We start from the raw sequence: 27,881 nt of genomic DNA on the forward strand, positions 1-27,881 counted from the left end.
GTCTCCAGCCCAGCCCTAATCGGCCTGATCTCAGGCTACCACTAGGGCCACAGCAACATCTCAAAGTAGTGGGGACATTCTTTCAAGGTAATAATTAAGCTCACTGCCTGACAAGAGCACAGGCAGCCAAGCCAGGAAGGTGAGCACTATTCACACCTCCGCCAGGCTGCAGTGGCTGAGACTGATCTGGGAAGGCAGAGCCTCAGGGCATGAGGACCCAAAGCTGGCAGCCATAGCCTCCCACTACACACAGGACGAATGAGAGCATCTTAGGCCAGAGCATCTGCTGCCAGACCTGCTGGCACCCTGCACTTGCCCAGGCACCATGAAGCTGCAGGTGTTCTGGACTGGGCTAGAATATACCTGCCGACTCCTGGGCATCACCACCGCCGCAGGTAAGACTCCACCTCCCTGCTGTAGTTTCCTGTATACTAGGCAGAGCAGACAGGGCTGCCTGATGGGTGGAAGTGAGCTGACCAGGGATGGGCAGACACATCTGACTATATCTGCCCTTCACTTTCTTTCCCAAGACCGCAAAAAACAGTGCTCTGCAGGACAGCAGCCAGTGAAAAGGGATAAGTCTGGGACTGAGAACCAAAGGGCCTGATGCTGAATCTCTATCTGGCAACCTACCAAACTCCTCATCTTCTAAATGAGTGGAAGGGTCTGCCCCACCTCCGGGAGGTCTGTTGTGAGGTGGGAGTAGGCACTGAAAGTGAAGGTGTAAAAGGCTGGATGCCTCACTGTAGAGTTATGAAAATGGTTAACAGAGTGCATCTGGCTTTATTCAAACCACAGCTCCCTATCATGGAAGAGAATTCCCAGCACTCAGGCAGGCTGAGCTAGAGGGCTGGTCATGGAGATCTTAGGCTTTTCTTACTGCGCTGTGTGATGGGGGAAAATGGTTCCCTCTGCGGGGCTCCTCTCCCTCACCTGCCTGATCCCAGAGCTCCTCTACTTGCCGGGAGGACAAACGGAGCAGAACAAGTGCAACTGCGATCCTGAGTGCTGCCTTCTCACTTCCCCATTGCAAACCCTGACCCTTAACCCCATGCCCCCTTTATGGCCAGGATCTGTTTGGGGGAAGTGAGTAGGCAGCATTCTGAGCTCTTAGCTCTGGGTCACACTGTCCCTTGGGGGCAAGGAGGAGATACCCACTGCTCCTCCTGTCCTTCTCCACCCCTGGAGAATGAGAAATATCCCCCAGCTCACATTCAAACAGTGTTGCTTCCAGCCCCAACCCTGTCACTTGCCTATGTGTGACCTTGGAAGAGCCATCTGGGTCCTCTGGAGTTGAGCTTTCTAGTCTGTACAATGGAGATAACTGGACCTGTTGGCCAGGTGTTTTGGAGGATCAAGGAGGCAAACTGATCATAGCTAGCTGAAACTGGGAGTAAAAAACTCTTGAGAGAAGCTCAAGAGATATGTGGTAGACTGGCCAGTGGGCTCTGCAGCATGTAGGCCCTGAGTTAGCACAGAAAGGGCTGTTTGACGTTATCTAATCCCACCCCTCCTGTTATAAAAGGGAGCATCTGAGCTCAAATAGAGGCAGTGGCCTTACCCAAGGTCACACTGTAGGTCACAGGGACAGCCAACCTAGAGCTCTTGTCCCTTGACTTTCAAAAAGGCCAGATTAAATTAGCTGGTAGGGGAGCCAGTTCTAGACTCCATCAAAACCACCTGTCCCCTACTCTATGGAAATTACTTCCAAGGCCCCCAACTGCCCATCCTGGAGAGGAGAAGGTAACCATAACTAAGTTTCCATGTCTTGGTTCAAGTTCTGCTCTATAACTATTGATCTTGACTCCACCTCGCCTCCTCTAAACCTTGGTTTCCAAATGGGAAGCACACCTCTTTCAGCTGTCAGGTGTCACAATGACAGTCCCCCTGTCACACTCTGCCCAGAGCTCAGGTGTGCCTCCTGTCTGAAAACTATTTTAAGAGCCCTTCTAATGGATTAGCTAAAGACAGTTTAAGTCTGATTTATCTTAGCCAGAGGAAGGGTTTGCAGCCATGCACATACACGCACATGCAACCATTCCTCTTTAACAACAACCCTTGTCTTTGCACAGAGTCTGGCTGTTAATGCTGAGGATGGACCTCCTGCTTGGTTTTGATATATTATCCAAGCTAAAAGTAAACCATGAAGTGCTTTCTATTGGCCAGGCTTTTCAATAATCTTGTTGTGGCTTTCTAAAGTGCTAGGAGCAAGTGGGAAGCTAGGGAGAGAGGCTTTGGTGTTCTTGGGAATGTCTCTAGTTTTCTTCTAGTATCACTGAACTCCTGGCCTGTTTCCAGCATATAAGATTTGCAAATTCTTTATTCCCTTAAGCCTGTTTTATTATGAAATTGCTGTAGAAAATTCCAGGCCTCATTGACAGGGTCATTCCTGTTAGAGAAGAAATAAGAAATGAGACAGAGGCTGTCAATTTGCAGAAATCTGAGACCTACAGTAGTCTTTGGTCCCACTCTGGGGAACAGTGTGGTTCTCTAGAAGCTTGGAAAATCATGTGACCCTAGGTCATCCAGAGAGTCACCTGTGGGGACCAGGCAGTTCCCATCAACTGGCCTCATCCCTGAACTTCCTTCCCCTCTACAGACAGGATCTGTGACTCAGCAGCTGCAAAGTACAAGGCCCCAGGGGAGTCCACCAGGATTGCAAGGCCCAGCAACTTGGCCACAGCATGCCCTGCACAGGCAGGGGCTGGCTGAGCACATCACTCTCTCTTCACCCAGGCCCCTGTGGATGAAGTTTCATTAGGATGCCCAGTGGTCCCACGGGCCATGCTGCCCCACCCCCATCCAGCCCCATAGCACAGAGTGGACACAGACAGAACATTGCTACCACCAAATGGGAATAAACAGGCCATGGACAGACTGCACCCAGCCTGAGTGTTTTGAAAATTAGAAAATTATCTTCCTTTGCATAAATCATAAGGTTTTCAGGTCACCACAAACCCACTCTTCCCAACTAGTCTTACACTAGTCTTTCACTCATTTGCATGACCTCCCTGGCCAAGAAGGTACTGTGTGTGTGTCCCCAGGTGTGACCTCTCAGTGCCTGTTATGGAGAAGCAGGACACACTGTGGAACTTCACACAGGTTGTGAGCACTCCATACTCCCTGTTCAGATGCCAGACATCTCCTTGTTCATCCCTCAGAACAGGTCCTCGCTGTGTCTGAGAAAAGAGCTATGACAGCCTGAGTTAGATACTCAGGCTCCAGGGGAGCCTTCACCATGTGAATTGTTCTCTCTGCAGACTAACCATGAGGAGAGGGAACCTGGGAAAGAGGGTTGTAACTGAGTCAGGAGCACAGCAGCCCAGGGCTTTCCTCCCCTATAGAAAGAGCAAAGCGCCTGGGCACAGGAATTGGTCCCATTCCTACTCTGAGAAGGCAGGGTGATTTCCCTTTGAATTCCTGCAGTCCTCTCTAGCCCTGGGGATGAATCTCCATGAATTTACTTACCACTCCTCAGCCCTACCCCAAGCCTGTAAAAAAAGTAAAGGGAAGAGTTTGCTGTGTCGGGGTGGGTGTGGAGGAAAGAGGGGAGACTAATTTTCCTAGGCCCTTTCCTCACATCTGTATCCTTGCACATAATGGGCATGGATCTCCCCAAAAGAGGAAATGTCGAGAAAATATCTCTGGGCCCTTTGCCGAGGCCTTGCAACTTTCCTCAGGGCAAAGGGGCTCAAGCTTGAGGCTCCTTGCTGCCGGCACCCAAGGGCATTTTTTACTGTTCCAGCCTTTTCTCTGGGTATAATAGCTGACAATGAATATTATTATTTGAGTGTTTACTGTGAGCCAAACGCTATGCTACATGTTTTAAATATAGTGTTTCATTTCATCCTCATAACTACCCTTTGGAGCACCATTATGTTCATCCTCATCCTCATTATATGTAGGGGGAACTGAGGCTTAATGGGGTAAAACAATTTGCTTTAGTTCTCACAACCAGAATGTGGGGAGGTAAGATTTAGACTGATAGTGGTCCACTCCTAAAACCCAACTCTTAATCAATGTGCCCTTTGCCTAAATCAGTCTAAGGGACATGTCCTTCCAGATCTTGGTGATCCCAGAATTCAGGATGCAAAACAGACAGAGGGTACCAGTGAGGTTTGACTAAGGCCAACCATCAGTCTGCCCTAGTGCTCTGCCATCAGTCAGCCCTGACAGGCAGAAGGATCATGATGAGGATGGACAGAGTTACAGTGGAGCTTAGTCAAGAATGACCAAACACTTCCTAAATCTAAAGACACTGACTTTTGATACAGTCACTCATTCTGTCTCTGAGGATTATATGGTTTTACCAGCACTATCATGACCATCTGCCCACATTTCCAGAGAGAACTATTACAGTAACACCTTCCATTTATGGGTCCAGCATTGCATGACTGACAATATGCTATAAAGTCGTTATCTTGCTGAAGACCCACCAGTGTCTGTGAGGGTCAATCTAGGATCACTTAAGAATTTGTTTTATTCTAGGTTTTGACCCATTAACCTCTCCTCTTCACTAAGAACAGAGCCATATTTTCAGCAACTCCACTCCTGCCACACTCCATTTGAAATGGTGGCTTATAAATACAGACTAGGATGAAAGAAACATTTAAACTCAGATGTTCTCATTATTTTTTAAAGAATATAGCAAATGCATATTTGACCTTAACCCTATTCAAAGCCTTCAGAAACAAGCTAATGCTTCTGAAGCAACCATCCTGAGCTCTCCATGCTAATTTCAACCCTTCTTAAATGTATATCATCATGACCACATTGTGCTCCTGCCATGTAAGGAAGCTTCATGCACTCCAACAGATCCACAGGTGGAGTTATTAGCCACATTGTTTTCAAGTCATCCAAGTGGATGTTGACCTTGTTTTTTTTAATCTGATTGTCTCAATGAGTGAATGAAATATTCCTACCTCTGTTCCACCCTCTTACCACTGAAAAATAACATGATTTGGTTCAAGCATTGCTTCCTTTATATCTTTGTACTTGTGCCCTTCTTCTTAGATTAAGAACAGGAAACCTAGAACTCCACTTAGTATTTAGTCATTCAGCAAACATATGTAGAGTTCCCACTTTGTGCAATGTAGACACATATATTAGAATGGCATGAAATGAAAAACAAAGGTCTACAAGCAAGACTACTCTACGCAGCCAGGCTCTCTTTAAAAATGGAAGGTGAGATAAGGAGTTTCCCAGACAAAGGAAGACTAGAGGAATACATCTCCACCAATCCATAATTGCAACAGATGCTAAAAGGAATGCTGTAAGAAAAAGAAGAAAAAGAGAGAGGCTGAGGAACACAGGTACAAAGGGAAATGAATAAATACCTGTCAGTAATAACCTTAAGTGTAAATGGATTAAATGCTCTAATCAAAAGACATAGGGTGGTGGAATGGATATGAAAATATGACCCACATATATCTGTCTACAAGAAACAAACCTCAAAACAAAAGAATACACAGACTGAAAGTGAAGGGATGAAAAAAAGTATTCCAAGCAAATGGACATAAAAAAACAAAAGCAGGGGTATCAATACTTATATCAGAAAAAAACAGATTTCACAGCAAAGGCCATAAAAAGAGACAAAGAAGAATATTTTATAATACTTAAGGGAATAATCTATCAAAAAGATATCACCCTGATAAACATATATGCACCCAACATAGGTGCACCAAAGTATATAAGAAAAATATTGGAAGACTACAAAAAATATATCAATAGCAGCACACTCATAATAGGGGACTTTTATACCCCATTGTCAATAATGGACAGGTCTTTGAAGCAAAGAAACACCAAGAATATTGAGGCATTGAACAACACTCTATAGACAAAATGGACTTAATGGATAAATATAGAACTTTTCACGCCAAAGAAGCAAAATGTACATTCTTTACAAATGCACATGGGACATTTTCAAAGCTAGACCACATGGTAGGACACAAAACAAGCCGCAAGAAATTCAAGAAAATTGAAATTATATCAAGCATCTTCTCAGATCACAATGCCCCAAAACTAGAAATCAACCTCAAGGAAAAAACTCAAGAACATTTAAACTCATGGAGAATGAATAACATGCTACTAAATAATGAATGGGTTAATAACAACATCAAGGAAGAAATAAAGACGTTTCTGGAAACAAATAGTAATGAACACACAAAGCCCAAAACCTATGGGACACAGCAAAAGCAGTCCTGAGAGGAAAGTTCATAGCAATACAGGCATACTTGAAAAGGATAGAAGAATCCCAAATAAAAAATCTAACCCTACAATTACAAGAACTAGAAGAACAGCAACAAACAAAGCCCAGAGCGGATAGAAGAAAGGAAATCATCAAGATCAGAGCAAAATTAAATGCCATAGAGACTAAACAAACAATTCAAAAGATCAATAAAAACAGGAGCTGATTCTTTGAAAAGATAAACAGAATCGACAAGCCTTTAGCTAGGCTCATCAAGAAAAAAAAAAGAGAACTCAAATAAAATTAGAAACGAAAAAAGGAAATATCACGACCAATATCACAGAAATACAAAGGATTGTAAGAAATTACTACAAACAACTATATGGCAAGAAACTTGACAACCTAGATGAAATGGACAAATTTCTAGAAACATATAATCTTACAAAACTAAATCAAGAAGAAGCAGAGACTTCCGGCCAAGATGGAGGCTTAGACGGACACGCTAGGTCTCCCTCTACAACTAGAGAGGAATACAACTACTTCAAAACAAAGGATAACTAGAAATTCCAGAAAATAAAACTACACGGAAGCCCAACATATGAAGTTATAAACCAGCGGTGCCATTTGGGCAGGTAAGAGTTAAAGAGGGCAAAGCTGTTTGCGGAGCGGCGGGGCAGCGAAAAATCCCGGAGGCAGTCAAGCCCCTGGCAGTGCGCGACCCCGGCGCTGGGGAGAGCGGCCACCGCATCGCCTTGAACAGTGAGGCCCAGGGGGGCGGGAGGACGGATCCCGGTCTCCTAGCTGAATAACTGTGTGAATCCATCTTGGACCCCCGCCCCCAAAGAAAGAAAGCACCACAGGGCTGCGAAATAGGTCGCAGACAGGCGCCGGTCGCTGACTTGTGACGCGTACACAGGCACTGCCCCCGACAGCCGGCCCAAGAAAACAAAACGCATCTGTCAAAATGTGGCAGACAACTATAGAAATCCCGGTGACACAGCTCACCAGGCAGCAGATAGAGAACCTGACAGATGAACAGATAAGAAACCTGTCAGAGGCTCAGTTCTGGGCCATTGTTATCAGGTGGCTTACAGAATTCACAAAAGAGCAGGAAAAAGATAAGAAAGAAGCAAAAAACTTTCATAACAAAAGGAACAAAACCGCATACGAGACAGATGGTGAGGAAAAAAAATCCAGAGTTCATTTCAACAAACTGGAATATGGAGAAGGAACAAGCAGTCAACCAATGCAGCAAGAGGAAATGGGAAGCACCAATGAGAGGATCAGAAACCTCTGGGACAGCTATAGAAGGCCCAACATAAGAATCATTGGTTTGCCAGAGAATGAGGAAGATGAACTAGAACTTGAAAAATTGAGTGAAAATATAATAAAGGAGAACTTCCCAGACTTGGGAAAGGGAATAGACTTGCAGGTCCAGGAAGCAAGGAGAGTTCCCAAGAGACTGGACCCAGGGAGAACCACTCCAAGACACATTATAATCAAAATGTCAAAAATTAAAGATAAAGAGAGAATCTTAAAAGCAACAAGAGAGAAGAAAAGAATTATGTACAAAGGGGTCCCTATTAGACTATCAGCTGACTTCTCAAGGGAGACCCTACAGGCAAGAAGGGACTGGCAAGAAATATTCAAAGTAATGAAAATCCAAAACCTACAACCACGAATACTCTATCCAGCGAAATTGTCATTCAGAATAGGAGGACAGAGAAAGTGTTTCCAGGACAAAATAAAACTGAAAGAGTTCATTAGATCCAAACCACTGTTATATGAGATGTTAAAGGGACTGGTTTAAAAAACAGAAGCTAGGGAGATGAAACAAAGGCAAACTAAATAGGCAACGAGAGTGGAAAAGGAACTGTGGGTACGGGAAGCATATTGGGGGGAGGTCAACAGGGAGGGGGAATGGGGAAAGGGAGGGAGATGATATAGGAATTGGGGATCAAGGTAGGAGGGAATGGAATAGACGGAGAGAGGTTGGGAGGAACTGTATGCACAACTAATGGACATAATCTAAAAGGGGGGGACAACTGGAGGGAGGGGGGGCCACCGGGTGGAGGGGAGCAGAGGGAAGGGAAATCGGCACAAATGTAATATTTTAATCAATAAAACACATTAAATCTGAAAAAAAAAAAAGAAGAAGCAGAAAGCCTGACCAGATAGATAACAAAGAGTGAAATTGAAACAGTAATAAAAAAACTTCCAGTGCACAAAAGTCCTGGACCAGATGGCTTCACAGGCGAATTTTACATAACATTTAGGGAAAAACTAACACCTACTCTTCTCAAACTATTCCAAAAAATCCAAGAAGAGGGAAGACTCCCAAACTCTTTCTATGAAACCAGTATTACCCTAATTCCAAAACCAGGTCAAGACACAACAAAGAAAGAAAATTACAGGCCAATATAACTGACAAACATAGATGCTAAAATCCTCAACAAAATATTGGAAAACTGGATCCAGCAACACATTAAAAAAGTCATACGTTATGATCAAGTGGGATGCAAAGATGGTTTAATATTCACAAATCAATAAATATAATACACCACATAAACGAAATGAAAGACAAAAACCACATGATCATATCAATAGATGCTGAAAAAACGTTTGATAAAGTACAACACCCATTTATGATGAAAACTCTTAGCAAAATTGGAATAGAGGGAGCATACCTCAACATATAAAGGCCATATACAAGAAACCTGAAACCAACACCATACTCAATGGACAAAAACTGAAAGCATTCCCCCTGAGATTAGGAGCAAGACAAAAATGTCCACTCCCCCCACTCCTATTTAACATAGTATTGGAGGTTCTAGCCACAGCAATCAGACAAGAAAAAAAATTAAAGGCATCCAAATTGGAAAAGAAGAAGTAAAACTGTCACTTTTTGCAGATGACATGATAGTGTACATAGGAAACCCTATAGACTCCACCAAAAAACTACTCGACCTAATAAGTGAATTTGGCATAATACCAGGGTACGAAGTCAATATTCAGAAATCAAAGGCATTTCTATACACCAACAATAAAATATCAGGGAAAGAAACTAGAAAGAAAATCCCATTTACTACAGCAACAAGAAAAATAAAATACCTAGGAATAAATTTAACCAAAGAGGTAAAAGACCTGTACTCGGAAAACTGCATAACCCTGCAGAAAGAAATTAAGGAGGACACAAATAAATGGAGGCATATACCATGTTAATGGATGGGAAGAATCAAATCATTAAATTGTCCATACTACCCAAAGCAATCTATAGATTCAATGCAATCCCTATTAAAATACCAGCAACATATTTCACAGACCTAGAACAAGTACTTTAAAAATTTATATGGAACCAAAAAGGAGCCTGAAAAGCCACAGCAATCTTGAGACAGAAGAACACTATAGGAGAATCACAATACCTGATATCAAACTATACTACAAGGCCACTGTAGTCAAACAGCCTGGTACTGGTATAAGAACAGACATATTGATCAATGGAACAGAATACAGAGCCCAGAAACAAATCCAGGAGCATACAGTCAACTAATATTTGATAAAGAAGGAAGGAATATAAAATGGAGTGAGAAAAGCCTCTTTAACAAATGGTGCTGGGAGAACTGCACAGGGACATGCAAAAAAATGAAACTAGATTACCAATTTACACCACACATGAGAATAAACTCAAGATGGATCAAAGACTTAAATGTAAACCATGACACCATAAAAGTCCTAGAGGAAAACATAGGCAGAAAAATTTCAGATATCCCATGTAGCAGTACTTTCTCGGATACATCTCCTAAGGCAAGGGAAATAAAGGAAAAAATAAACAAATGAGACCACATCAAACTAAAGAGCTTCTGATCAACAAAAGAAAACATCAGTAAGATGAAAAGGGAACCAACTGTATGGGAAAACATATTTGCCAATGATACCTCAGACAAGGGATTGGTTTCCAAAATATATAAAGAACTTACACATCTCAACACAAAGAAGACAGACAGCCCAATTAAAAAATGGGTAAAGGACCTGAACAAATACTTCTCCAAGAAGAATATACAGAGGGTCCAGAGGCATATGAAAAAATTCTCAACATCACTAGCCATCAGAGATATACAAATAAAAGCCACAATGAGATACCACTTTACACCAGTCAGAAATGACCATCATCAACAAATCAACAAAAAACAAGTGCTGGCAAGGATGTGGAGAAATGGGAACCCTACTGCACTGTTGGTGGGAATGCAGACTGGTGCAGCCACTCTAGAAAACAATATGGAATTCCCTCAAAAAACTAAAAATATAACTGCCTTTTGAACCAGCGATTCCACTACTAGGATTATACCTGAAGAATCCTGAAACCCCAATTCAAAAGAACTTATGAACCCCTATGTTCATAGCAGCACTTTTTACAATAGCCAAGTGCTGGAAACAATCCAAGTGTCTATCTGTAGATGACTGGATTAAAAAAATGTGGTACATTTACACAATGGAATACTATGCAGCAGAGAGAAAGAAGGAACTCCTGCCATTTGTGACAACATGGATGGAACTAGAGAGAATTATGCTTAGTGAAATAAGCCAGGCAATGAAAGATACATACCATATGCTATCATCCAATACAGGAGACTAATGAACAACACCAAAAAAACAAACAAAACTGAACAAGAAACAGAGTAATAGTTATCAGGGGGGAGGGGGGAGGAAGGAAGGGTATAAGTAGGGGAAGGGTTTAGCAAAGGAATTAATATAAATAACCCATGAACATGGACAACAGGGTCAAGATGAACCATGGTAGAAGGGGTGGGTTGGGTGGGGGGTAGCAATGAGGGAAAAAGTGGGACAATTGTAACAGAAAAACAATTAAAATAAAATTTAAAAATATATAAATTAAAAATAAAAATGTTAGGAGGGACACCTGGGAATCACTCCCAGCACCAGACCAGACTGCACAGCTCATGTTTCCAGCACAAGGGAAAATAAAGCCTCATTGCTTCTGACTTTGCAAACCAGTGGTGGCTGGGGAAGAAGAAGAAACTGCCAGTCTCTCAGCAGAGTCTACTTATTTAAAGGGCTCCCAGGTTCCTAAACATCTGCAGAGCCACCCACTCTGGAAACGACAGCCAGGGTAATAACTAGGGAGGCGCCAGTCCCGTACAAAGTGGGGAAAGTGCCTGGAAAAGGGGCAAGTGCTGAGCAATCAGCATTGTTCCCTCTCAGGCCCCTCCCCCACACACAGCACCACAATGTGGTGAAACGTGTTGCCCTGTACTGATGAATACCTAAGACTCTGCCCCTTACAACATAACAGGAGCAACAGCTCTACCTAAGACACAGAGGCAAACAAACACAGAAGCCTGTCAGGATGAGGAGGCAGAGAAGTATGGCCCCAAAGGGGGAAGGGATCAAGGTTCCAGTGGGAGAACTAAGCGATGAGGAGATAGTCAACCTAACAGACGCAGAGTTCAAGCACTGGTGATGAAGATGCTCATAGCTTGACAGATATGCTTAAGTATGGCAGATGCATAAGGGAAGAAGCGAAGGCTATGCTAAATGAAACAAAGGAAAATCCACATAAAACCAATGATGAAAGGAAGGAAACTGGGGTTCAAACCAATAATTTGGAGTATAAGAAGAAAAAAACAGTCAACGAGTACAGAATGAACAAACAAGAATTGAAAAAAAAAATGAGGAGAGGCTTAGGAACCTCAGGGACAACTTTAAACGTGCCAACATCCAAATCATAGGGGTGCCAGAAGGAGAAGAGGAAGAGCAAGAAATTGAAAGCTTATATGAGAAAATAATGAAGGAAAACTCTCCAAATTTGGCAAAGGAAATAGACATACAAGTCCAGGAAGCACAGAGAGTCCCAAACAAGCTAGACCCAAAGAGGACCACACCAAGACACATCATAATTAAAATGCCAAAGTTTAAAGATAAAGAGAGAATCTTAAAAGCAGCAAGAGAAAAGCGGAGAGTTACCTACAAAGGGGTGCCTATAAGACTATCAGCTGATTTCTCAAAGGAAACTTTGCAGGCAAGAAGTAACTGGCAAGAAGTATTCAAAGTGATGAAAAGCAAGGACTTACAACCAAGATTACTCTATCCAAGTAAAGCTATCATTTAGAATGGAAGGGCAGGTGAAGTGTTTCCCAGACAAGGTAAAGCTAAAAGAGTTCATCATCACCAAGCCATTATTATACGAAATGTCAAAGGGACTTACTTAAGAAAAAGATCAAAACTATGAACACTAAAATGACAACAAACTCACAACTATCAACAACTGAATCTAAAAAATAAAAACAAAATCCGACAAAGCAAACCAGATTAGGAACAGAATCATAGGTATGGGGATCATTTGGAGGGTTATCAGCTGCAAGGGGGAAGGGGAAAAATGGGGAAATGCTGCAGGGACTAAGAAGCATAATTGGTAGGTATGAAATAGACAGGGAGAAGTTAAGAATAATATGGGAAAGGGTGAAACCAAAGAATTTATATGCATGACCCATGGACATGAACTAAGGGGGATGGGATTGCTGGAGGGAAGGGGGATACTGGGAGAAGGGGAGCAAAAGAGAAAAAAATGGGACAGCTGTAAAAACATAATCAATAAAATATACTTAAAAAAAAAAAAAAAAGACCAAGCCCCTAATGGCAATGTAACAGCAGCACAGCACAGCTCTGCCAGCACCCTTCCACCTATAGCAGGACGTACTATACAGCCAATATCAAGGCTGTTCTGGGGGTAATTCTTTCTTGCAAAAAAATTTGTTATAATGAGGCCCTGTTTCTGGGGATACATATGGCATTTGTCTCCCTATCTCCATGCCAAATTGTCAGCTCTTCTGACTCCATTCCAAGTTCTGGACAAGGACCTCAGGGCCCTTCGTTGGGGTGAATTGCTGATGAAAGTCACCCCATTTGTACTGAACTAGAGCCCTGTGAAGGAAGAATTTCAGAAACTCCAGCCAGGCTCCCACATAAGGAAGAAGAACCAGGAGTGCAGGCCACATTCCATGAGTAACTAGAGCCCACAAATCATGGGCCTTGAACGTGTCTGGATTCCAGGGCTGGAGCCACGAACCTTGGAGAGATGCCTCCTTCAGTTTAGAGTGAGCATCTCTTTAAATATTGTGCTTAGGTGCCTTGCTCAGCTCACCCTGGTCCTGCCTGACTCAGCAAATGCCATAACTTCTGTTTTACTCACAGCATTGCTTATTGTTGAAGAGCTGGCAGAATTCCTTAATCCAACATCACAAAATGAGGACAGCACCCATCCTCATTCACAGGGATAATGTGAGGTCTTAAGAGAGCATGCAGTCCTGGGGAGACAGACACTCAGAAGACAGGAGGGCTGACCTTATCACATATCAATTCCATTCTTCAGCTCCTAAATTTAAGGCTACACTTTATGTTCATTTGCTGGTTACTGAAGTGTCTGGTTTTGAAGACTAGTCCCTGAAAAATATTTAGGAAACTCCAGGCCCTCAGTCAAAACAGTTTTGGAATCCTGCATCTATGTCATGTGGAACTATGGTGCCTTCCAAAGACAGCTGGTTCGCAGCACACGTCAGTGGGCATGGGTTGGTGAACACAGAGGAGAGGACCTTTCATGGCAATGCCAGTGTGGCTGTCTGCAGTGAGTACTGGATATAGTTCACAAAATTCTCCTGTAGCAGGAGATCTCACTTTTTGCTTTCTTCACTTTTTCAGCTGAGCAGCTTTGCAAAATGAAACTCTAGAAGGGGTTTGCTTTAGAAAGGCAGGGCCTCATGGATTCTCCAAGAAATCCTAGACTACGAAACCACTATAGGATTCTATGGCCCAAAAGAAGGCCCCAGATACTACCACTGTTTCTAGGAGACTGCATCTCTATGGCTGTGCATACATTTGGGCAGTGGGACAGATGCTGCAGAACCTAGGAGTCTGGGAGGTGACTTCCTGACAACCCAGTGAGAAGATCTAGAGGCCATGGAACTTGGGAATACTCACTACTGAAAGAGTCAGAATATAGACCAGGCCAAACACTGGAACTCCTGGGGTCAAAAAATCTCAGGTAGTTAGAGGATAGAATAAGTTGCTTTTTCAGTTATCTGTGGCTACATAATAAATCCACTCAAAACTTAATGGCTTAAGACTACAACTATTATATTATGATCAAAATTTTGTGGCTTAGGAATGCAGTCAGGGCATAGTAAAGACAGCTCACCTCTTCTCCATGATGACTGGGGTCTCAGGTGGGGTGGCTAGAATGGCCATATGTTCTGTTAGCTAGGTTCAGCAGTTCTTCTGCACTTTGTACTTTCTGGGGCTGGAATGCCCAATATAACTTTGCTCACATGTCCCATGCTTAGTTGACAGGTTCTAGGGTGTTTCTCTCTCTCTCTCTCTCTCTTCATGATTATCTTGGGATTTCTCATACGTGGTTCAGTAGCATCAGACTTCTTACCTGGTGGGTAGCTTCTTCCAGAACAAACATTTTAAGAAGTCTCAGTGGAAGAAGCTGTTCGCGAATTAGCCATGCAAGTCCCAAACTTTACTTCTACATTACTCAATCAGACAAATGAGTCACTAGGCCAGACCACATTAAAGGGGTGAGGAATTACACTACACCGCTCAGTAGAAAGAGTTGCAAAGAATCTGTGCCCAGCTTCAATCTAACACATATTGTTGTAACAAAGAACCCCCACATTGCATTGTTATAATTATGTTTATCTCTCACCTGACGGTCTAAAGTACATGGGGTCAACTCTCCTTAGTCATCATAGATCCAGCAGGTCTGTGGGAGAGTTACTTCCCAGGGATCAGCAGGAAGGTCTTCCAAAGAGACCATTCCTGGCTCACTTACCTTAGAGATGGTAACTGGCACAACCTTGAGAGGCCTGGAAGACCTTTGGGGAGATAAGTGTTAGGACTAGGGTAAGTCTTTGCAGAAGCAGTGGTCCCCAGGCACTAGGCTGCGCCCAGACTGCTGATGAAGAGGTTTTCCCAGGACCACAGGGCACAGCTTTCTCAGTGGGTCTGGTTCCCTTGGAAGGGTGGGAGGAAGTCGTCAGGTGAAAGAGGACTTGAGGGTGTAGAACCAGGAAGCCACACTGTCACTGCTTCAGTGTGACCCTGTGAACTTGCTCAACTTCAGGAGTTACACAGAGAGGTGCCCAGAGAACAGGCCCTGCCATTTATCTGTACATGGAGTCGTGGCTATCACACTTCCAAACTCCTAACTCATGCTGCTCTGTCCTCCTATCATCACCTTGCCTTTCTCTTCTGCAGAGATCTCCTCAGTTTCCAAGGAAATGCAGCCTGTGTTCTTCCTGTTACCTGTGCTGTGGCTTATTCCCCCCTCCAACATCTCTATTTCCTGGGTCTGGGACTGACTACTCAGGCTTTGACACATATTTCCTTTGCACTCCTGTACTTCACCTGGACTGGCACAGAGGATGTTCTATGAATGAGGGTGTGGACTCACCACTGGGGAATTTGGACCTTGACTGACCAGGGAAACACTTGGGTGGATGGATGGGTGGATCTGCCTTGGGTGGTGAGATTCAGGTTACAGCCACTTCTGACACTCAGAAGCTCTGTCCAGCATGAGGGCCCTTTGCCAGATTTCAAGGGTGGAGTGAATGTGTAAGGTCACTGAGGTAGGGAAGGGACAGTTTTCTGCCTCTTTCTGATGGACCTAGGGGTTGCAATGGTCCACTGCCCATATAACACAGGTTTCATCCATTTGAAACCCCCCATTCTTATGAAAGGCCCCAGGAAATATCACACCCTCCCCCCAACTGCACTGTTCTCTCCAGAGTCCTTCCCTGACCTCTGCCAGCAGGGACCTTGGAACCACTGAGAATTGGTCTGGATCCCAGCATCCCTCTGCCCTTTATGACCAGTGGCCTGGACCAAGGTGTTCACCTCCTGAATTTTGGGTTGTATTTTTTTCATAAATAACATGGGGTTGACAATTCCTGCCTCAAGGAATGTTGTGAGCATAAACAGACGTGTGTAGGGGGCCTACTGCAGTATACAGCATGTGGTGGGACTTCCTGAGAGGCAACTGAGTTGGAATGCCCAGGGAGCTTCCAAACCCAAATGCCTGCGGTTAGCTGTGATCATCTCACACATCTGCTTCCACTTCCCAGAAAAAAGCAAAACTCCATCATGCCCTTCTCCTCTGTGCCTGAAAATGTTCCGCATCTGAGCCCCCAGAGAGAGCAACCCTCCCCTCCCCCAGGCACCCTGCCCTGCAGACAGGTGAACAGAGTTACCTGGGCACATCATTAGGAGCCACAACCAAAAATGTGCTTTAAGCCAGACCAACAAAAGACCTAGAGGCCACCAGTGTGCTGGGAGAGGGGGAGGTCAGGAACATTCACAGCAGGGTCCTATAGCTCAGCCACCATGTCACATCTGCTAGGCAGTCTTAGCCAAATATCACCAATTTCTTACCCCTCTGCCTGAGGTCAGGGAACTTTCTGAAATGCCAATCTGAACATACCGCTCAGCTGCTCCATAATACTCAAGGCATATCCTGCCCAATGTGTGAGTCTGGTATTTAAAGATCCACAGTCTGGCCTCAGTCCACATATACGGCCCACTGCCCCACTCCCTGTGTCCCTGCTCCAAAAGAAATAATTTGATGTTATACGTGTGAGGAAGGGTCTTGCTGCAGTGCCCTTCCCCTTCATTTGTACATGTCCATTTCCTGCTGCCTTCCCAGTTCACCTTAGTTTAAAGTCTTCAGGAATGGCCCTTGTCTCTCTGGCTCTAGGAGCTCTTCAGTGAGCCTCTCTTGCAGTCTAAGTCATGGTGCCTTTTCAGTTTGTACACATCATGTCTCTCTCCCTGGACCAGGCCTTCCCCAGAGAGGAGCCTGATGCCTGACTCCAGCCCACCGTTGGGCTTGATCCCACAACACTCCAACAGGAAAACACAGAAGATGAGATAGAAGAGCTGCCAGGAGACACTCAGGAGTATAGCCAAGTAGCTCCAGGGCAGAAGCAGGGTCGTGGCTTGAGGCTGCAGGCAGACAGACAGATATAGGGGAGGGAAGGAAAGACTTTATGTTCGTCCGCCTTGTCTCAACCTTGTATACTGACCCTTTGTTTCTGTCAGCAGTTATCAAAATAGCTCTCCACAGGCTAAATGTGTGCCAATTAAGGAACCAGGCTAAGTTTCCAAAACAGTTCCCTGCCACCTCTTGGACATTTGCTACAAGTCCATGTAAATCTACAAAGACTATGATGTAAATGAAACCCCCACCAAAAATTAACAAGCTATTTCACTGAGCAACTGTGATGTACTTAGCATAATTAGCTTACTTAATCCTCATAACCATTATGTTCAAGAAAAATAATGAGGAAACTGAGGGTCAGAAAGATTGAGTGACTCAGCTATTAACTAGCAAATGAGAGATTAAAATGCAGGATCTAACCTAGACATTCATGGTTGGTTTATTTGTTTTGCTTACATTCTCTGTGACTCAGCTTACTCTTCTGTAAAATGAGCATAATGTAGCACTCTCACAGAGAACTGTGATAATTTAAAAAGTTAATAAATGTTAAGCGCTGAGAACAGGACAGGATACATAGTGAAAAATAAATAAATGAGCATTTTCCTGCAACACACACACATATATACTACACACATCCCAACACACACATACATACCACACACAAAACACACATGCACACATTACACATGACACACATACACTGGTAAACAACAAAAACCAGAAAACTGCCCACCACCTGCAGTCAAAAATCTCAAGTTTGGTCTGTAGGTCTTTCACATTCTGGCTTGTGTGTATCTTTGTGAGAACAACACAGCCTCATTTTCCTCCCTGTGAAATGGGGAGTATGGAACTCCCTGTGTTGCGGAGCTGCTATGAGGAGCCAGGATACATGTGATCGTTGTGTGTAAACCATTAAGTGCCCCACAAGTTGTGCTGGCACTGTGGAGGGGTATGTGGATGACTAGCATTCCCTGCTCCTCACTATGGAAGAGTCCATAGGCAGCCAGGAGCTTCTGAAAAAACAGACACAGTGTCTACCACTGCTAGGAATACATGGGTGCTCCCCTGTCCTTCCTAGATCAAAGCATTCTGTCCCCTTCTCCCTGTAGCACTTCCACAATCTCTCCCAGAAGTAAAGGTGGAGGTCCTGGTGGCCTAAGTGAGGGGCTCCACACTGCATTTCAGGAGGCAAGATTTCTGCAGTGAGCAAAGGGCTCAGACCACCCAGGGCTAGAAGCTTACACAGCGTCTCTACCAGTGAATAGAGAAGGCATCAGGCCTTGGGAAACAGCCCATGAGCAGCAGAGATGAAGGGCCACTCAGAGCCAAATCTGATGACCTGCCATCTTTGAGTTTTGGGTGAGAGGTAGGACAAGGTAGCAAGTACCAGGGTGTGTCATCTGAGCCCAGAGAGAGAACTGTAGGTGCATAGAGTTTGATCACTTAGGTCCAGAAAGAGGTCTGATTTGTGGGCCAACATTGTCCAGAATAAGATATGTGGACATCAGAGTGCTGCCTGAGAAATGTTTCCATCAGTAAATGGATGCGGTCAGAGCCATACTGGTTGAGTGAAGCTCTTAGAGCAAGAGAGTCCTCACGAGCAGGTTACAGGGAGCCAGCAAGTCTGCAAAGGTGTGTTCAAGACAAAATTCACCCTGGAAAAATGATGTTTGAGCACCAGCTGCCAAAAATGGGCAAGAGAGAGAGGAGGTCGAGCACATCCCACGTCAGAGCAAAACCCCAGGGGCTTATTCAGCACTGGGCCCAAAGCAATGAGCCAGGAGTGTGAGATGCAGCTGCCAAAACCAGCAAGTGAAAACAAGATCATGAAAACAGCAAGAACAGGCAGGTCCCACCCATGGCCAAGTGCTAAAACGCAGACACAGCACACATGTGCATGGGCCTACAGGACAGTGAGGGCCCCTGAAGCCAAGACACACAGTAGACAGCATAGGGCAGAATGTTAGAACGTTTGTTGTCCTGTCATATGGGCCATCTCTGGGGGCACTCGGGGATGATGGCACAACCAGTGCAGGCAGAGAAGGATGTCATCTATGCTCTGGGACACTGGACTAAAAGACCTCCAGTTCTGCCTGAAACCACTGTGGTTTCCAAAGACCAATTCAGAAGGCTCCCTGCTCTCTTGAATCTTTCCAGCCATCAATCTTTGTGCCTCATGGGGAAGAGCCCCTATTGGCTCTCAGTCCCCAGGGAAAAGGCTCACTCCATGGCCAAGGGGCCCTCCAAAGGGCAGCACTATGGCTGGAGCACCTGAGCCACTCTCCCCTCTCCTCTTCCCCTTAGTGTTGATCGGCGTGGGCACTGAGACCTTCTTCCAGGGGCACTTCAAAAGCTTGGCTTTGTACCTGCTGTGAGTATGTGGGCATGAGCCCATCCCTGCCTGCATATTCTGCCGCAGTTCACGTTGGGTCTATCTTCCCAGAGGAGTCCAGAGCAGCCCGCCCTTTCCCACACTAAGTCCATACTATCCCAGAGGTGGAAGGACTAGAGGGGGTCTTAGGATATCCTCTGTTTTGAAAAGGGCTTTAGTCAGACCATTCCATAAATCAACCAACTGTCCTTCCATCACCCACCCACCTATACAACCTCCCATTCACCCAACTATTTATCCATTCACCCATCCATTCCATCTGTCTATCCATCCATCCACTATTTACCTATACATCTATCCACCCTTCCACCTATCCACCTATTGATCTCTTCAATAATTTCTTAGTCAGAAAACATTAACTGAGCTCTTGTTTTAGAGAGAGGAATCTGAAAGGACTATACACTTGAGCCAATTTCCATACCAAGCACAGTTAAATGTTTTATTTACATTGTGTCCTTTAATTCTGACACCACTATAGAAGTGAATAGTGTCCTAGTTTTGCAGATGAGAAAATTCAGTGGAAGTAAGCAGCTCAGCCCACACCACCAAGCTCATGAGCAGCAGGGTTCAGATTCATGGGGCCCCAATCCATTTTTTTCCTCAGCCTCTGTCCCTTCTCTGCCAGATGTCTCTGTAAACACATCCTGACAAGGATGCAATCACAGTGCAGTGGTGTCCCAGGGATGGAGGAAAGCCTGACATCCCTTCAGACTCTGACCACCCACCCAGCTTCTCAGCAGCCCAATCCTGAGGGACTCAGGGAACCCAGTATGCATCCTCTTCTCCCCTACCCCTTCCCCTTCATGTCAACCTTTATCACAGTGGCCTCATTTGCGTGTTAAAGAGCACCCCCTGCTCAGACAAGCTTTTCAGTGCTCAAGGTGGATCCCATCCACCAGCTCCCAATCCTGTTCCAACCTCCTGGTGCATGTCCACAATGCCACAACATCAGCCACCTAGAAACACAGGGCCCTCTGACAATTTGCAGTGGCTACCATGGCCTCCAGGCCACACTTCTTTGTAATCTTCTGACCTCCACCTTATTTCTTGCCACTCAGTCTATAGCCCAGGAGGTCCTGACTCTTTCCCAAACTCAACCACATCACCCACCTTAAGCCTTTGCTTCTGTAAGGCACTCAGGGTGCCTTTTTACCCACTTCAGCATTCCCAAATCATTCCTTCCTGGCATTCTTCCCTGGGACCTCTGCCTGTGCCTGGGACACCCACTGACTGGAAGTGATTTCTTGTTCTGAACGTCCTCTGTATCTTACTGAGCCTGTCCCAGCCACTATGTACTGTCTCCCTAGATCCCAGAGGCAGGCCCTGGACTTCCTCCTCTCCCTATGGCTGCCTCATGAACCCACAAGCATTACTAGGGTAAGAGCTAGGGTAAGAGCTTGGGGTTATTATCTTACTATATGAGGTCGGGTTGTGTCCAGTTAATGCTGCATGCCTTCTGTCCAGCACCTTGCCTCTTCCTGACTGCTCTGCCTATCTTAAGGGGATACTGTGCCCATCTGGTCATGCTGTGGTTCAGTCCTAGAAGTTATATCCACCCATTCCCTGCTCTCCAACCTCAAGAGATCAGTACCCACAGCCCACCTTGCCCATCCTCCCTGCACTCGTGTCCACTTATTCCTCAAGAGCCATCCAAATGCCCAAGTATCTCGCCTCCTTCTCTTCGCTCCTTTCTTCCTCCTATCCTCTCCCACAATATACACTCTTCCCCATGCAGATCTTGGACTCCTGCCACTGTGTTCACTCACACCCAGAGCCTTCATCCATTGCAGCACATACCCTGCATGAATGTCACTGCCTTCTCTGTGTCCCAAGACCAAGCAGGGACCATGGTCAAGAGTAGGCACCAGAAGGAACTGACCTGCCATTGGCTTTCCCCCTTGTTTTACTCTACTTCTCCTTCCCATGCTTGTTATCTCTCCAGTCTTTCTCCTTCCCATGAGGACTCTCACTGCCTTCCTAACACTTACCCATTATCCGAAGGTATTACCACTTAACATCTGAGGAGTAAGAGTTAGGGAGACATTGGGAGGCATAGAGAGAGTGGAAGAAAGTAGAGGTTAAATACTAAGTGAGAGAAAGAAAGCAATTATAGTAACTAATATATATAGGGGTGGGCAAAAGTAGGGTTACAATTGTGAGTATTCAAAACACAGAGTTTATTCTTGTATTGTTATTTATTAATTTGTATTTTTTCATATGAATAACTATAAACCTACTTTTGCTTATCCCAGTATCTATACAATGAGCAATATGTGTCAAGCACATCTGAAGGACTTTAAAAATATCAACACATTTAGTCCTTGTAACAATTTTGTTGTTGAAGAACAATAATTACTCTCAGAAAACTGAGAAAACTGAGGCACAAATGGTCAAGTCCCTTGTCTTTGCTCACACAGCTGATCAGGACCAAAGCTCGGACCCTGAAGAAACCCTGACCCCAAGCTTCCTTCCCCTGCAAGGCAACATCTCCTTTCACTCATTCATTCACTTCAATGCAACTCCATAGAACACTTAAAAATTAGTCTTTCCCAGCATAGGCCCAGGCCACATGGAAGAATTAGAGGTTATCAGACAGACAAGGGGAGAAAAGAGAAGTTCTTCCAAGAGGTGCTTGCCTGTGCAAAGGCCCTGTAACACCTGGTAGTTTCCTGTGTAGTCAGAGAAATATGTAAGTTCATGTGGGCCTTTAAAAGGCATGCTAACGAATTTAAATTCTATAGGCCAGTGAGACTCTCCAGTAAAGAATAAAGTCTGGGACTGGCCCAGGAACCTATGATTTTATGTATTCCCCAGAGGATTCTAATTGAAGGATCTCTGGGCCATACTTGGAGAATGAGGACACTTTGAAGAATTCTAGATTGGGAAGACAATGATCAGATTTGGGTTTCAGAACAAGCCCTTGGGACAGCCTCTGGTGACAAAGTTGAAGATCAGTGTTCAGGAGGTAAGGGCCAAGGAATCAAAGAGGCCAAAAGGGGGAAGGTGGTACAAGTCTCTCAGCATCAATGTCCAAACTCAGGCCATACAGGTGAGGCCAGAGAGAACAAGACTGATTCTAAGGTTACTGAAGGAACACAGTCAGCCTGTCCTGGTGACTTTGGAAAACGAGAAAAGAGGGAGAATAAAATGGATTCAGCTTTAAAACTCTTGCACTCAGGCAGTGGCTATCTGTCCTGGTGACAATAGGTAGGATAACACCTGCCAGTGCCCACACAGGTGTACTGTGATCAAGGTGGTCTCTCATGCTGGCCTACAGCTTTCTTCTCACCTTTCTCTGGGCCCCAGACCCTAATCCCTTCACCAGTACAGCCCAACCCAGCACAGGCCCTGGAATCAAGACAGCTCCCGGTAGCAGCAGGTTGGATGATGGGGTTAGGTCAAGAAACTCCTGGTCAGTTGGTTGGCTGTAGCTACCCAGGAGCCCTAGGTGCTGTGAGAATATGGCCCACAGGAAAGTGAAGGGAGAAAAAGGATGCCCAGCCTCCCTCACCTGTCTTCATCATAGGTTTACAGGAGCCACCATCTCCGTGTGTGAAGGGGCTTATTTTGTGGCTCAGATGTTGGCCATCTGCTTTCAGTAAGTAGACTCTGCTGCCAAGGGATCCTTGCAACTTCGGGGGTGGGTGAGGGACAGTGAGGAAGAAGTCCTAGGCTTAAAGCAGCATTTTATCAGTTCTGAAACCCTCCTTCCCCAGCTAGGGTCTGGTCACAAAAGAATGACCAGGGGAACCAAAGAGCCATGCAAGCAGTTGGGTGTGGAAGGAGGGCTAGCCCCCCATTACTCCCCAAAGCCAGCCTGGGCAGGATGGAGCTGTGTCCTGCTCCAGGCCAGTTTGGAGGATGAAGGAGATGGACCTAAAGGCAAGTGCTTTCCTCCTTTGAAACCTGGAGGTGGCAACCCTGAAGAAACCTGCTCAGTACCAGGTCCCTGCCAAGCCCGTGTGTGGACTCTCCATGCCAGTTAAGAAGCTACTCTGGGCCAGTGTCATTTCATGCTTAGTCAAGACTCTTGGAGCAGGGTGCAGCTGGATTCCAGACAGTTCACCCATCTAGCCAAGCCCCTTGTCAGTGCATGATCTACACAACCGTCCCAGCCAGGTGTCTCCTGTACTGACCACTGTACTGTGGACTTCCTAGGGGACCCCTGAGTCTTCTACTCTCCTTTCTACTACCTTTGCAGCCTCTCTGGAGGGGCACAGGCAAGACTCCTAATTGTGGAACTCATAACTGAGAACTCCTACCCCTAGGGGTATTCAGCCAGAGGCCACCACAGAGAACATGGCCACAGCCACAGCCTCCTACAGCCTTGTGGAATGCTGAGGCTTCCTGAGTTGCTTCCTGCTTCCCACTAACCCTGAACTCCTTCCTCCCAGGTGTCAACCAGGGTCCCTGGCCTACAGAGCAAGGGAGAAGGCCCAGTGGCTGGGCTGCTTCCAGAAGTTCTTGGCCTATATGCTGCTGTCTGTGGCCTGCTTCCTCCACCCTGTCCTGGTCTGGCATGTGACCATCCCAGGTAGGAGTTCCAGGAGGTAGCAGAGGCAGGCAGCCCTCACCACAGGTAGGCTGGAAGAGCTGAATCCTCCTCACCTCAGCCTGCAGCAACACTGACTCCAGGGCCCACATTCACTCCCTACCCACTGTCAGATTCCCCCATGCTGATTAACTGGTGGAATGTCCTGAAAAGTACATCTTTCATGTAGGTGTCCAGAAGCTGCACCTCCAAAAGGGACCTGGCTTTTCTTTCAAAGTCTATGTATGGATTAAGATTTCAGAGGGTGAGAGATGGTCATTGCTCTGCCCAACCTCATCCATGTGTCCCCAGTGCCTGATTCAGATCCAAACTCCTCAGCCTGGTTTGAAAACCACACAATGACGGGACCCCGAAAGACCTTCACAACCACAACATCTTCCCCTACTTCACCTCACAGACCCTGCTGACCATCCCACTTCCTGATCTCAGAAGCCAGGACTCATACTACCACTTTCTGGGTTTTGTCCATGACCTTTTCTGATAATAGCCTCCTCTGCCCTCCTTCTAGCTATGAAACTGTGTCCCTCCTCATGACCTATCTAAAATGCCAGGAAGCAAACTGCCCAAGGAGACAAGATTGAAAGGAAGAGTCTCCTTATCCTTCTTACAGTTTCACTTAACATACCTATCATGGCTTCTAAAGGCCACTCTACTGGGCCCTCCAGTGGATTCTTGAGCAGGATTCAACACTGCAGAGGCTAGAGCAAACCATGACCTCCTGCTTCTTGGACAGTGAGAGAGGCCCAAGAGGCTCTGGCCTTGGCAGGCAGGACAGCTACCTTCCCCTCTTCCTCTGGACAGGGAAGAACTCCCAGCAAGGAACTCAGAGCTGTAAGTCTCAGCCTGGAACAGAGGGTCCTCTGGTCTGGAGGCTTTGTGAGGGGCCAGGAAGGGTGCCAATGCTTTGCCAGCCCCACCCAAAAGAATCTATACTTTTCTCTGTGGTTACTGGGGAGGCTAAAAAGTGAAGGTGTTCTCCCACTTCTGGAATGAGAAGGAAGTCTAGTTCAGCAGGTGGGGCCTGGTATCCAACACAGAATCCAGACCCACTGAAGGTGTCAGCTCCAATAAGCTATACAAAGAGGGAGGCTGAGTGTGTTGATGGAGCACCAGGGTCAGCTGTCAGTAGAAAGGGAACCTCGGGCACAGGGTCCCCTAGCTAACAGTCAGGAGGGCCCTAGCATGGCACTGGTCCTGCTGACATGCCTCAGGCAGACACCAGCCTGTGCCTCGGATCTGATGCGGATGTGTGAGGACAAGTTAGGTGAGTGGGCTGGAACACAGGCAGCCTGCGTGTGGCCACAGGGGTGTGCTGTGGTGGCCTTTTGGAAGAGTGGGCTTGAACAGCCTCTGGCTTTTCTCTAGGACACATCTAGCATCCTGACCTCCCAGATCTCTTCCAGGCTCCATGCTCATCATCACTGGCTTGGCCTACTTCCTTCTCAGCAAGCAGAAGAGCAAAGCTGTCCCTGAGATGCCAGCCCCCCAGGAGCAGTACATGGACCCCTTTAGCAGTGCCATGAGCACCACCAACTCTGGGAACACTCAGCAAACCTACACCTTCCATGGAGTCCTTAAGGAGGGGCCCAGCTCCCTCTTCATGCACATGAAGTACATCCTAAAGGGGACCAGGAAGCCCAGCACCCTCCAGCACCCAGATGCTCTGACAGAGCTGACTCTGGAGCCAGCTGACTCATTGGCCAAGAAGAAGCAGGTGCACTTTGGAGATCATGTGGTCAGGATCATCCCAGACCTCACTGAAGGCCTGGACAGTGAGGACAGTGAGCCAGAGGAAACCACCTCTGACACCATCCCCATCATTCCTCCACCCCAGGCTCCATTCTTCCTGTCTTCTCTCACAGACACCAGCCTCTAAGATGCTCAGCAAGGGGTCTTCATAGATTAATGGCTCCACCTGGAGTTTCCTGATATCTGTGGACCTTCTAGGGAGCCTGGGGTCTTCATAGGTCAATTCTTCAAGGGGTGACCAAACACTCCACTGGGCCCCTGGGGCCATTGATTGGCATGATAGGTCCTGAGGCATCCTTAAGGGAGGTGAAAATGAGGCCCACACTGCTTCAAACCAGCACAGATTCTTCCTCCAAAGAGATTATCATCTCCATTCCACACAAGGCTGTCTCAGCCCCAGGAGAAGCCACCAGGCTTCTGCTGCTCTTGACACAGGTCCCAGCACTCAATTAGAACTTATGGCCTATCCCACTTCTGAGGTAGCAACCCAGCTCTGAAAGCCCAAGGATGTGTTGGCAACTTATTGCATGTCCATAGGCAGATGTTGAAGGTGGCCATGGGTCCCAACCCCCAACTGAGATTGCTCAGATAGGGAGAAAAGGTCAGGCTGCCGGTCCTCAGGGCAGAGGAGTATTGCCAGCAGTGGGCTGTGTGTTCTGTGTGCTCTGAGGCTGGCACTGGACAGCAGGAGTCACAGTCCCTCAGGGAAACAGTGCCACTATGCTCACTGCAGGGAAAGCCAGGCCAGATGAGTGGTACTCATTCCAAAAGCACCGCTGAGGCCTCTCTGTATCTCCACCACATGAACTTCTCCAAGATTCTAAGTAGATGATGTAAACTAAAAGCTACTGAAAGCCAATAATAGTTTTCAGTTGTGAATGCCATAGTACAATACATGGTGCCTGCTATACACAAGGACCACAGAGGTGGTACTCTGAAGACTCACCCAGCACAGAAGAGTGGCTCTGCCACCCTTAGGTGCCTGGTAGCAGAATAGGTGATAAATATATGTTTGTTCAAAATGGGAGGAAAGAGAAGACAAAAAGGGAGGATAGGAGGAAAGTGATCAGGCAGGCTAGCTCTCTGCAACCAAGTCATGGAAGTGACAGTTAATTCAGATTGAGCAAAGAAATTTGAATCAGAAATCCCTTAGTTGAAGGATTGGCAATATAGTTTTCATTTCTAAAAAGTGTCCTTTGTTCCATGGGGTCGTTGCAAGAAAGAACCAACACATTTTTCTTCGTAGACAATCTCAGTTAATAAGCAATCCAGCTACATGCTCTCAAGTGCATGTGTGAACAGACAGCAAGATATGTAGAGCAGCCCTTACAGCACATGATTTAATGTCTAGATAAGAAATGTGTGCTCCTGTATATTTTTCAACATCTTCTACAAGTTATTTTGCAAATGTATGGAAATAACCAACCAGAAGCTAATATAAATTTGCTTCCTAAAGGCAGCAGGTGTCCCAAATAAGCAGATCTCTTCCTGCAATAACTCAGGTCTTTCATAAAACCAATTTTAAAAAAGACAAACACATTTCCATAAGCTCTCCATGATGGAAGGAATGGAGCTGTTTCTTTAACTCCCATTGAGGAGGGACTTCAACACCTGAGAGTCACAGTCAGGAGACAGTGAGTAATATGGAACATGGGTATGGGTAGATGGGAATTGTGCCCAAATCCTAATGGAGAGGAGTCCTAGATGGTTCACATGTACACAGGAGGAGCCAAAGTGGGGAAGAGCCCAGGTTCTTGCATCTGTCATGTGGAGAAGGGGAATGTGATGAGCACAGCTCAAATGCAGCTGGTCTCTGTGGACCCTGATGCTTCTGCTCCATTCTCAGAAGCCTATGCAGCAGAGCTGGATGGATGACCAGCTTACATGCAATAAGCACACCCAGAAGTACAATGTTAGAGCTCTCACATCCCATTTAATAAACATTTCTGTAAACCCAAGATCATTGTTTTGGTTGTGACTTAGAGGTGAA

At 45.8% G+C, this 27,881-nt stretch overlaps 1 protein-coding gene across 1 annotated transcript; it reads left to right on the plus strand.

Annotated features, from left to right (window-relative positions):
- Positions 1 to 214: 214 nt before the first annotated feature.
- TMEM72 (transmembrane protein 72) lies at positions 215 to 27,851 on the plus strand. The gene is made up of 5 exons (XM_090279227.1): positions 215 to 395; positions 19,503 to 19,569; positions 23,117 to 23,188; positions 23,985 to 24,124; positions 25,546 to 27,851. Exons 1-5 carry the CDS (start codon positions 326 to 328, stop codon positions 26,016 to 26,018), a joined length of 822 nt encoding a protein of 273 aa, XP_090135353.1. The 5' UTR covers positions 215 to 325; the 3' UTR covers positions 26,019 to 27,851.
- Positions 27,852 to 27,881: the final 30 nt, after the last annotated feature.

Source organism: Furipterus horrens, unplaced genomic scaffold, assembly GCF_987537825.1.
Source record: "Furipterus horrens unplaced genomic scaffold, mFurHor1.1.pri manual_scaffold_5, whole genome shotgun sequence".
NCBI classification, from domain to species: Eukaryota; Metazoa; Chordata; class Mammalia; order Chiroptera; family Furipteridae; genus Furipterus; species Furipterus horrens.